The following is a 12,761-nucleotide window of genomic DNA, read 5'->3' on the forward strand; positions in this document are numbered from 1 at the left end:
AGAGAGAGAGGCAGAGACATAGGTGGAGGGAGAAGCAGGCTCCTTGCAGGGAGCCTGATGCGGAACTCCATTCCCTGATCCCGGGATTATGACCTGAGCCAAAGGCAGGCACCCAACCGCTGAGCTACCCAGGTGTCCCTTAAAAAAAAATCTAACCTAAGTCATAATCAGCTAATAAATTCCTCAATACAAAGGCATTTTTGCCTTAAGACTAATATATTTAAAATATTATCAAGGGTCATAGGGTATGTGAGTGGCTCATGTGGTAAAGCATCTGACTCTTGACTTAGGCTCAAGTCATGATTTCACAGCCATTAGATCAAGCCCCAGACTCAGTATGTAGCCTGCTTAAGATTCTCTCTCCCTTTCTAAAATAGTAATAAATAAATAAATAAATAAATAAATAAATAAATAAATAAATAAATAAATAAATAAAATAAACAACAAAATAAAAAATATATATTACCAACGGTCAGATAATCAAGTAGCAAGAATAATCTTCTGGACAAATGACTTTTATTAAATGCAATTAAATGCATTTATATTTATTAAAATGCAGTTCATTTTTAAATTCAACTCTTGAGTGGTCTCGATGGCTCAGTTGGTTAAGCAGCTGCCTTGGGCTCATGTCTTGATCCTGGGGTCCTGGGATCGAACCATGAACAAGCTCCCTGCTCAGCTGGGAATCTGCTTCTCCCTCTGCCCCTCCTCCTGTTCATGCCCTTTCAAATTAAAAGAAAAATCCAAAAACAAATTCAACTCTCTTTATAAAAGTAAAACGTAGTCATTTTAGAAAATTTATAAACTAAACATTAATTTTACTAAAATATTAAAGAGTTATTCTTTGTTGCTATTATTAAAATTTTATGATTATAACATTGCATCTTTTGCTTCTGGTAAACAACCATAGAAAGTGAAGTTCATTTGACAAATAGCACTGCATCTAGTTGGAGTTAAAATTTAAAGTGGAAATACAATTGTCTTCCTTAAATATTTATACATCTACGATGTCTGATGTTATACCCCTTAACTGTTATCTATAATGGTTATGATCCCATGATAAGTCTAGAAGGGAATTGTCTGTTGAGTACTTGCTATGTGTTGAGTATGAACTAGATGCCTTTGTTCCATGAATCTCAATCTTCATAATAACTGTACAAGAGAATCCTCATTTTCCCTCCATTTTACAGATGAGGAAACCAAGACGCAATGAGGTTAAATATTCCCTAAAATCTACAGCTAGGAAGGGCCTGAAATGGGGCTGTAAGGGAAGTCTGTCTGAATTCAAAATCCAAGTTCTTTTCTCTATATACTATTATTTTCCAGGAGAAAACAGTTGATAGACAAAGCAAATTACATATCTTAGGACATTCACTGGTAAGTTTCTTTTCAATAAATGAAAGAAGTACATGTTTTTCTGAATACCTTGCTCAAGACTATGCCACCCAGTGTAAAGGAGTTAAGAATGTTCCTTTACTATAAAGGACTTTATATGACCTAGCTGAGCAGATAAACTAACATGTATGACATAACCAGTGGACAATATTAAATAGTTAAAATTAACTGTTAAAGTAAGATCTGGAGACCACAGATGTTATAGGCATTTTTGAAATGCTGACAGAGCTGAAGTTCACACAGGTGACTTTTAGAGTGGGCTACATTATGAAGGATCTTGAAAGAGTAAAATTTAATGAAGTGGCATTTAAGAGACCCCTGGAGCTTTCTGATTTGGCAAGAGGTGCTTACAAAAGTTTTCTTCAGCAGAAATACTCAGGGCATCTCTGAGTAGAATGTGAACAATGAAGTCATGAAGAACTTTTTAAAATTCTAGCAGTAAAATAAGGGCCTAGACTATGGTGGTGTTAGTGAGAAATTTGAAAACCAAATGATACATAACTAGGATTAAAATTCTGATCTCCAGTAATATTGTACTTACTATAGATAAAATATAGTGATTGAAACAAGGAATATAAAAAACTTAAATAGTTGTCAGCATGTTCCCAACAATACGGAAATTCTAGATCCATCAAATTTAATCTATATTATTTTCAATAAATGGATTTTATTCTGTTATGAGAAATCTGGTCACCTCTGTGAAAGTTAAAACATTTTTAAAGTCCTCTTACTCTTCCTTAGTCTCTGAAATAACCAGTTCTCCAGGACAAAAGAAAGAGGGTGCCATAGTTTTGTGGAATCTCTGTAATGTGATTATATGTTATTGACATATATACTCTTCAATTATCTTCAGTATATCAAAATTACATTTTACAAAGGGGTTTAAAGCATAATTTTCCTAAATTATTATTAGACCAGGCGCACTGAAATCTTCACTTTCCAAATCTTTTAAGTATATACAGTATCATAAGGACATAGGCCTAATAAAGTAAGCATGTCTTTAGAGTAGATGAATTATAGCATAAATCAATCATCACAATTTATATGGTAGTTAATTCAGACCAAAGCAGAAGATTATGAAACCAAAACATGAAATGATTTAGAAGAATCTTCTTAGAGATTAACTTTGACTCCAATGGCTTGTTTAAATTCATGGTTTTGTGGTTCCAAGATGTCATAGAAAACTTGTTTCTTGTCAAAAAAGTCTCTAATGCAAAGTAAATCTTCGGTGGAATAGTTATCATTTTTTCCAGTCCAAATAGTCAGGCTATACCTGCATTAAAATAAAGAAGAATTTTATTTATTTATTTTTAAATTAAATTTAATTTTTTAAAAAATATTTTATTTATTTATTCATGAGAGACACAAAGAGAGAGAGAGAGAAAGAGAGGCAGAGACACAGGCAGAGGGAGAAGCAGGCTCCATGCAGGGAGCCTGACGTGGAACTCGATCCCGGGTCTCTAGGATCAGGCCGTGGGCTGAAGGCTGCGCTAAACCCCTTGAGCCACCGGTCCTGCCCAAAACAGAATTTTATAGTGAAAAGTAAAAGATAAGAAACAACGATGAGGAATTCCAACAAGCCTAAAAATAGTTACTTTCATTTATCTTTAACTCAAATTTACACAGACAATTAATTAGCAGTGCTGGAACATACAGTTCCCGTTTCATTCCTTCATGAACATCAAAAGGACTAGAGAGAAAAACAATTCACATTGCCTTTATCTAAATTAGGTAACTGGTATATCAGAGTTACAGGAATGTGAAATGGCTTTGGAAACCTACACTGGTTAACAGTGAAAATGAGCCAAATTTTGGACAAAAAAACTGAAAAGATTGTATTGCTGATCAAGAAATCTGTTCCCTACACAAAACCTACCACTCTAACTTGGTTTTTTTTCCAGTAGGCTGGATAGAGTCAGAAGCATGACTGCAAGGGACTATAAAGAGACATAAATGTCACCGACATTACCAACATTCATATTCACTTGTAAGTGGCCCCACTCTCCCTTTTGGGGGAGTTTGTAGAAGATATAAGAACACCAAGAGATGTCACTAAGGATGCCAAACAATAAATTTAGATCCATCTCTGGGTGTTAAAAAAACATTAATAATATATGCATATTTATTATGGATGTTAAGAATATACTCAGAATTTTAATGCTATTTAAATTGTATATTTTCGTTTCTTCTAGTAGACATTACTTCTATTACAATATTCCTATTGCATCAGAGTCTAAGAAAATGCAATGCTGCTAAGTAGTTTCATACTTATTTTCCCCATAAACATGTCAGAATCCAGGAAACTTGAAAAAAATCTCCAAAACACTTCTACTACTACTAAGAAATAGTCTATCTTAACCAAGGTGTTCTCACTATGTTAGACACATTCTTGTCCTTATGGATGGTGACATTATTCTGGAAATGTAACAGAGAAAAGTACTTTGAATTTTATTCTACAGCAGCATTTTGTGGCAAATCAAAAAGAAATTTTAAGCTACAGGCGAGGACACATACGCACAAATGAGAATTACTTTAAGATCCATATTTTTACAGCTTACCAAGACCTAATCAGAAAGAATTTAAAAATCTGGATAGATCAATTACTAGCAAAGAAACTGAATCAGTAATTTTAAATCTCCCAATGAAGAAAAGCACAGAAACAGATGGTTTCACTGGTGAATTTTCCAAATATTTAAAGAATTAACACCAATTCTTCTCCAACTCTTCCAAATAACTGAAGAGCAGGAAACAATACCAAATTTATTTTATAAACCAGCATTATCCTGATACCAAAACCAGAAAAGGACACTACTAGTAAAGAAAACTGTAAGTCAATATCCCTGATGAATACAGATGCAAATATTCTCAGTAAAATACTACCAAACAGGGCACCTGGGTGGCTCAGTGGTTGAACATCTATCTGCCTTTAGCTCAGGGTGTAATCCTGGAGTCCTGGGATTGAGTCCTGCATCAGGCTCCCCACAGGAAGCCTGCTTTTCCCTCTGCCTATGTCTTTGCCTCTCATGAATAAATAAATAAAATCTTAAAAAAAAAAAAAACAAACCACCAAACCAATTCTGCAGCACAATAAAATAATCATTCACCATGATCAAATGGAATTTATTCCTGTGTTGCGAGGATAGTTCAACACACACAAATCACTGTTATACACCACATTTAATAGAATGAAAGAAAAGAATCATATGATCATTTCAGTAGGTGCAGAAAAAGCATTTGACAAAATTCAACATCCATTCATGATAAAAACTCAATAAATCAGGCTCAGAAGAAATACATCTCAATATATCAAAGAAGACATAAATAAATGAAAAAGTATCCTGTCTTCACGTATTGGAAGAATTAATATTATTAAAATGTCAGTATTATCAAAATATTCAATGAAATCCCTATCAAGATTCCAAATGCATTTTTTTTTTTTTACAGAAATACAAAAAAAGAAAAAAGACTTTCCTAGAACTTCTATGGAACCACAAAAGACCCTGAATATACAAAGAAATCTTGGTAAAGAAGAACAAAGCAGGAGGCATCATACTTCTGACTTCGAATAATACTGTATGACAATACAGTGTGGTAGTGGCATAAAAACAGACAAAGAGACCAAGAGAAAAGAATCAATAGCCAAAAAATAAACCCAAGCGTATATGGTCAACTAATATTTGACAAGGGAGCCAAGATTACTCAATGAAGAAAAAAGTATGCCCAGCACAAAGTCCAACACAGGGCTCGATCTCACAACCCTGGGATCTTGACATGAGTCAAAATCAAGAGTTGGAGGCTTAAATGACTGAGCCAACCACGCTCGTCCTGGTTGAATCTTTATACAAAAATCTATGTACAAAATGTTATCTTCAAATACAGGCATTTTGATTTCTTTCTTTCTAATTCTTATACTTTTTCTTGCCTGACTACTGCAGCTAGGACTTTCAGTACTATGTTGATTAAGAGTGGTGAGAGTGAGCACCCTAGTTTTGATCTTAGAGGAAAAGTTTGCATCCTATCTTCAGGAAGTATGGTGTTGGCTGTACACTTGTCATATTAAAAAATAAAAAATTTGAACAAAGTATAATTTTTTTTTAAGATTTTATTTATTCATTCATGAGAGAGAGAGAGAGAGAGAGAGAGACAGAGAGAGAGGCACAGACAGGCAGAGGGAGAAGCAGGCTCCCTGCAGGGAGCCTAACATGGGACTCCCCGGGTCTCCAGGATCAGGCCCCGGGGCCAAAGGTGGTACTAAACCGCTGGGCCACCTCAGCTACCCACAAAGTGTAATTTTCAAGTGAGAAGGTTTATGAGAGTAAATGACTTCATAGGGAGTAGACAGAGAAAATTGAGGCCGTAATAATAAAAGAAATGGGAGGTAGAAACTCCCTATTTGAACATGGCAGCCAGAAGTCAGCTGTGCCTCCTTTTCCTCCTAGGAATTACCCAAAGGCAGCAAAAGGAGCAAAAGACTGAAGAGAGAAACTCCATCTTGAATGAAATTAAGAACTGAAACTACAAATTATAAAACAAGTGAAAGGTTTCCAACAGCAACAGAGGTTAAGGCCACCTGGGGAAAAAAGGGAAGAAAATTTGCCCATACATGTAGATGACAAGAGAGCCTACCAAAGACACTTACTTCTACATGAGGGGCACATTCCACCTCAATACTTTGCAACAGTGGGAATGTCATCCCTGAGCTACAAGTGGAAGCTTTCTTGAATTAGGTTTGGCCCCAGGAAGCCATGAAGATAAGGACTTAGCACAGAAAAACCACAGTTGTGGGTATCAGGCTATTCCTATGGAAACTTAAAATTTTAAATTTAAGCAATAGATAAAGGATTTTACTTAAAGGTACCGCAGTGCCTATATTCACTGACTGGGAAAAGTTAAAGGCTACATAAACTCACATATAAGACTCTAGGTCATAAGGAGCATAGTCTTGGTCCCTCTCCAATATGCACTTTTAGCAAGTAGCTTGTCCAGAAAAAATGACTTTCTTTCAAGTGCAATAATAAAAATTGGCAGAGGTTTTATACAACGGAGTACAAAAAAACGAAAGGATAAATAAATGGCAGATGGAGAAATAAAAACTTCATCTTTAAAAATCAGATAGTGGAAATATATGTAAAACTTAAAGAATGCCACAAGGTGGGAAGCCCGGGTGGCTCAGCGGTTTAGCGCCGCCTTCAGCCCAGGGATCCTGGAGACCTGGAATTGAGTCCCACATCAGGCTCCTTGCATGGAGCCTGCTTCTCCCTCTCCCTGTGTCTCTGCCTCTCTGTATCTCTCATGAATAAATAAATAAATCTTAAAAAAAAAAAAAAAGCCATGACCAACATTTTTTATATGATGCAATTGCTTCTTTGAAGAAAGAGCACAAAGCAGAGGTATGAGCTCAAGGGAAGAGGATATAAGACAATATAAAAGAGATGATGAAACACTAACTGGCAGATTTTAGGAAATAAATAAAAAAAAAAAGAATAAAGAAATAAAGTGAAATCTGAAGATATACAAGGGAAAACACTGTTGTAAAATACTGTAAGGGATGGGACGCCTGGGTGGCTCGGTGATTGGGCATCTGCTTTGGGCTCAGGGCATGATCTTTGAGTAGAGTGATCCTTAGGTTCCGCACTGAGTTGGGGGGGGGGGGGGCGGGGATGACTGCTTCTCCCTTTGCCCATCTAGGTCTCTCTGTATTTCTCATGAATGGATACAATCGTAAAAAAATTTTAAGAGACATAGAATGCAGATTATAAAATAAAATAAAAAAATGAAATCCAAATAAATAGAAAGACTAAAGAGAAAAAATATATACCAAAGATAGGCAATGGAGATCTAAATATTCATAGCTGTAATCCCAGAAAGTTAAAAGATAGTTTACAAATAAAATAGAACAAGTATTTTAAAATATGATTCACAGAAACATTCCGGAAAAGAACATTTGAATCTATATACCTGATGACAACCCTTTCTACATTAAGTTATCCCCCTCAATAGCCCCCTGCCAAATCAAGACACTTATAAGGGGAAAAACAAAAATCAGGCTGGCTTCATGTTTTTCCACACCAACACTCAGTAGAAAGCAGAGGAGCTTATTTTTAAGATTTTATTTATTTATTTGAGAGAGAGCATGTAAGCAAGAGTGAGGGTGGGGAATAAACGGAGGGAGAAGCAGACTCCAGTGAGCTCAATCCCAATTGAGAGGCCCTCCAAAAGAACTTTCAAATGATAAATAGGATTTACAAGATGCCAGAGGCCTCGTCATTGTCAACTTCAGGTAGTTTCTCCTAGCAAGGCATTAACATTAAGACAGTTGGGAGCTTCCAGGGAAGAACTTTATACTCTGCCTGCCTCAAGTATTTGTCAATGGGCTGCAGATATAAGGACATTTAATTTTAGCCACATTTCCTTCTGAAAGTTAGGTTATTGATAAGAATGTTTTTTCTTGTAAATTAAGATATTTGTAAACTAAGGGAGACTCATTGTCTTAGAGGACTACAATCTCTATAAATTAACCATTTGTTTTTCCTTCCCTTAGGGCAGCCAGGAGTACCTAAGGAAGGTCACAAATATCCCACCGGGGAGTGGGGGGGCTGGGAGGTGGCGGTGCTTATCAGCCTGTGCTTTGTCCTCAACTAGCCTTCTGCTCCCCCATCACTACCAACTGAAACTCAGGTGTAGCAGTAACCAATGTGACCAGATGGATGAAGGCAGTATCCTAAGGAAAGCAGAACATGAAAATAGGATGGTTCTGGGTCCTTGACATGTAGAGGCACCAAATCAGCCTTGAATTATTTATGCTTTGCCAGGTATGTGAGAGCGAACTAGACTTAAGCTATTGTTAATTTATGTTTCTATTATAACAGCCAAACTATATCCTAATACAATACATGAACTCCTACAAATATCTATATATTGGGATGCCTGGGTGGCTCAGCGGTTGAGAGTCTACCTTCGGCCTGGGGTGTGATCCTGGGGTCCTGGGATCAAGTCCCACATCGGGCTCCCTGCAGGGAGCCTGCTTCTCCCTCTGCCTGTTGTCTCTGCCTCTCTCTGTGTGTCTCTCATGAATAAATAAAATCTTTAAAAAAAAAAAAAAATCCCAGAACAGATAAAAAGGAGGAATGGTCCCTAGCTCTTTTAATGACATGTACATGATACTTATACCTAAAACTGAGAAAGAAAAGAAACCTACAGATCAATCTCACTTCCAAATGCAAAAATCCTAACTGAAATTTAGCAATACAATTTGGCAATATATTAAAAGAATGATATATCATGGTCAAGTGGGGTTAATTCTGTAAATGTGAAGATAATACAATATTATGAAATATTAACTATTTTATTAATAGATATTGGAAAAAACATTATTTTCACAAAAACTGAAAAGGTATTTAGTAAAAATTCAATATCCATAGGAATGTGAATACTTCTTTAATGTGTATCTGCTTCCCTTACTCTCTTCAACATAGTGAATTACCAAACTGAGTTTTTTTCTGGATGATCTGAGAAAATTCTTTATTAGAATTCTTTACATCTGTCCGATCTATGTATCAAGAGTAGTTTTACCAAAATCTTTACATTTTCACGTGTTCAAATGTATTAAACTTTCTTCTTTTTAAGGAAAGAGCATGTATGTGTGCCCAAATGTGAGGGGGCTACAGAATGGGGAGGGAGAGAGAGAGAGAAAATCTTAAGCAGGCTCCACACTCAACATTGAAGAAACCCCCCTGTAAGTAGGATCAGCCCTAATCCAGAGGCAGCCCATCCAGGTGCCTTCCTGAAGTTTTAGCAACAAAAAGCATTCTGTTTGTGATAAGAAAACCATTTCCTCCCACACCCTGATTGGAATGTCCCTGAATAGGTTCATGTTGACCTTCTGAGAAATCGGTAACCTGAATGCTATGCGACTCCCACGGTTCTTTTGTCTTGAAGCGGGTTTTTTTCTTTTACCTTTAAAAGATACCTGTAATTGCTAATCGGGGCTCTTCCTCTTCGGAGGCCCGTTTGCCCGCAAACGTTCAATAAACCCTCTTGCTAATTGCATCTGCCTGTCTGGGGTCTGAGTCTCTGGGGCGTCCACCGGGACACGTTGGCACCCGTGAGCCAGGGTCCAACAAACATCACAGAGTCTGAGGCTAGACTCAATCTCACAATCCTGAGTTCATGACTTGAGCTGAAATCAAGAGTAGGATGCTTAAAAGACTGAGCTGCCCAGTCACACCTCAAACTTCCCTTTTATAAAAGTGGTGAGAGAAAAACTCTCTAAAGGCCTGATATACAAAGGAAGCCATTTTAGGATTCCTTCTAAGTCAGCTTGGCCGTACATAAACTTTGTTCAAGCCAAAAGCCTGATTTACGGCCTGCCACACATGCATTGTACATCTGGAAGAGCCTAAAGGAAAACCACCTTTTCCTTGAGATACTGATCAATGCTCCTGCTCCCTGCATTCCCTGATGTTAAAAGTCATGATTCCTTCCTATATGCTAATCTATAATCTTTTGAGCTTTTACAAGATGTAAAAAAAAGTATACAAACCTATAAACCCATTAATTCTCTGGAACACTTTCTTCCCTGTGAAGACTGTCTTTCCTAGGCAGCTGTCTTAACTTGAGATCAAGTAAAACAATTTTTTTTTTTTAATATTAGAGTTATTTTTCTGGTAACTTTGCTTCGACGATAGCTTCCAGATTTTGTGCCTAAGAAAGGTCTTCTCCCAGGCAGCCTGGGTGGCTCAGTGGTTTAGCACCGACTTCAGCCCAGGGCGTGATCCTGGAGACCGGGGATCGAGAGTCCCACATCAGGTTCTCTGTGTGGAGCCTGCTTCTACCTCTGCCTGTGCCTCTGCCTCTCTCTCTCTCTCTCTCTCTTCCTCTGTGTCTCTCGTGAATAAATAAATAAGATTTAAAAAAAACACAAACAAAAAAAACACTTCCTTGATGGAAGGACATTAAAAAAAAAACAAAAACAAGAAAGGTCTTCTCCATTCTGAAACTATATAGTATCATGTTTTTTCTTTGTGTATTTAATGTTGGATTTTCAAGCCTTCATTCATCTGGAATTTATTTTGGAAGATTAGGGAAAACAGTTTTGTTTTTTCCACACACTTGGCCTGTTCTCTCACACCACACTAAACTTTTGCACCAATTATGTGAAATGTTAGCTTTTCCTAAACTAACTTCCATGATAGATTTGGGTTTATTTCTGGATTTTCTCTGTTGTTCTACTGACTAGTATACTAAAAAAGATAGTATCAAAATTGTTCCAATATCCACACCTTTGAAATATATTTTAATATCTAATAATTGGTCCAACTAATTTTTATTACATACTAAAATAAAACTTCCGTGGAGCCTGGGTTGCTCAGTCCTTAAATTAAGCATCTGCCTTTGGCTCAGGTCATGATTGCAGGGCCCTGAAATTGAGCCCCACATCAAATCCCCTGGTCAGAGGGGAACCCGCTCCTCCCTCCCTCCCTGACGCTCCCCCTGATAGTGCTCTTTTATGCTCTTTCTTTCAAATAAATAAATAAAATCTTTAAAAATAATAAAATTTCTATATGGAAAAAAACTTCTGAAATTAGGATAGAATTCAAAAAGAAACTATTTTATCCACTTAAAACTTTTTGAGAATGTGTAACATAATAGAAAAAGGATATTTACTGTGCACCTACTGTGTTCAAAGACTTTTGAGAGGAATAGAAGATGTGATGTTTTTTTCTCTTTTCCTCTTTTTTTTTTTTAAAGATTTTATTTATTTATTCGAGAGAGAGAGAGAGAGAGAGAGAGAGAGAGAGGCAGACACATGCAGAGGAAGAAGAAGAAGCAGGCTCCATGCAGGAAGCCCGATGTGGGACTTGATCCGGGGACTCCAGGATCACACCCTGGGCCAAAGTCAGGCTCTACACCACTGAGCCACCCTGGTGTCCCAGATGTGATGTTATGTAAGCTGAGGTTGGTTTATCAGGAGCTTCATTCCAGTGAGGGAGCCTGTTCGCTTACACAATCAGTGCTCATTCTGTTGCCATCTTTTTCCCCACACACATTGTCTTTACATAATCAATTTTCATCCTCTTTCTCTCACACATACTCACATGCGTATGCTATTTTGTTAAACTTACACATACCTGTTTGATTTCTTTAACAGCCAAAGTAATTGAGAACAAGACTGCCTGACTAATGCTGCTCTGACAGGAAATGTTACAGGCTGATTTAACTCCTTACAAATATATTCCATTTCTTTCACCATTGTCCAACTATAACCTGAAATGAGAGAAATAAATTCAAAAATTTTTTTAATTTTTATTTATTTATGATAGTCACACACACACAGAGAGAGAGAGAGAGGCAGAGACACAGGCAGAGGGAGAAGCAGGCTCCATGCACCGGGAACCCGACGTGGGATTCGATCCCGGGTCTCCAGGATCGTGCCCTGGGCCAAAGGCAGGCGCCAAACCGCTGCGCCACCCAGGGATCCCAAATTCAAATTTTCTAACTGGAATCCTAAAAATCAATTAAATAAAAAACTAAGTTAAATTACCTATAAGTAGGTAATTAATAGGTATTTTATAAAAATTTCCATTTGGATTCAGAGTGAATTACAATACCAGTTAATACATGAAAAAAATTTTTTTTAAAGATTTATTTATTTATGATAGAGAGAGAGAGAGAGAGAGAGAGAGAGAGAGAGAGAGGCAGTGACACAGGCAGAGGAATAATAAGCAAGCTTCATGCTGGGAGCCCCACACAGGACTTGATCCTGGGACTCCAGGATCCTGCCCTGGGCCAAAGGCAGGCGCTAAACCGCTGAGCCACCCAGGGATCCCCCCCATGAAAATATTTTGAATAGAAAATACAGACAAAAAAATCAAGTTGAAAATCATGCCACAAGTGATCTAGAGCACATTTAACAAAACACTAAAATATTAAAAAGGTTTTACTGATCTCTCGAGCACAAAAAAAGCAAATTTTGACATTGTATTTATCTTAAAGATTCTAAGGATCTTCCCTTAGGTGTATTTGCCTCATTAATATTTTCTATGAACTTAGATTTTCCGGGGTGTCTGGTTGGCTCAGTTGGTTAAGTATCTGACTTCAACTCAGGTTATGATCTCAGGATTATGAGATTGAGCCCCTTGTCCGGCTCTGTGCTGGGTGTGGAGGCTGCTTAGGATTCTCTCTCTCCCTCTGCCTCTCTCCACCACTCTCATAAATAAATAAACAAACAAACAAACAAACAAACAAACAGTAATCTCTATCAAAAGCAGGCTGCAAAAAGTATTGGTCAATACAGGAATATTTTAAAGAAAGCCTATGTAAATAAGCTAGTTTAGCACCTAAACTCCTAATAATAAAAAAAGGGC

At 37.2% G+C, this 12,761-nt stretch overlaps 1 protein-coding gene across 5 annotated transcripts in view; it reads right to left on the reverse strand.

Annotated features, from left to right (window-relative positions):
• Nucleotides 1-499: 499 nt before the first annotated feature.
• Nucleotides 500-12,761, reverse strand: part of FAM151B (family with sequence similarity 151 member B) — a 33,503-nt gene continuing 21,241 nt past the window's right edge. For 2 of the 5 annotated variants that reach the window (XM_072736900.1, XM_072736901.1), the window contains 3 exons: nt 11,526-11,661; nt 2,521-2,668; nt 500-722 (listed from right to left, as the gene is read on the reverse strand). In XM_072736900.1, coding sequence (XP_072593001.1) covers nt 606-722; nt 2,521-2,668; nt 11,526-11,661 — 401 coding nt within the window. In that variant the 3' untranslated portion in view covers nt 500-605. Of the gene's footprint in view, nt 723-749; nt 2,669-11,525; nt 11,662-12,761 lie in introns of those variants that run through there. The other 3 variants (XM_025998244.2, XM_072736902.1, XM_025998243.2) reach the window with 3 other exon arrangements.

Source organism: Vulpes vulpes, chromosome 14, assembly GCF_048418805.1.
Source record: "Vulpes vulpes isolate BD-2025 chromosome 14, VulVul3, whole genome shotgun sequence".
NCBI lineage: Eukaryota > Metazoa > Chordata > Mammalia > Carnivora > Canidae > Vulpes > Vulpes vulpes.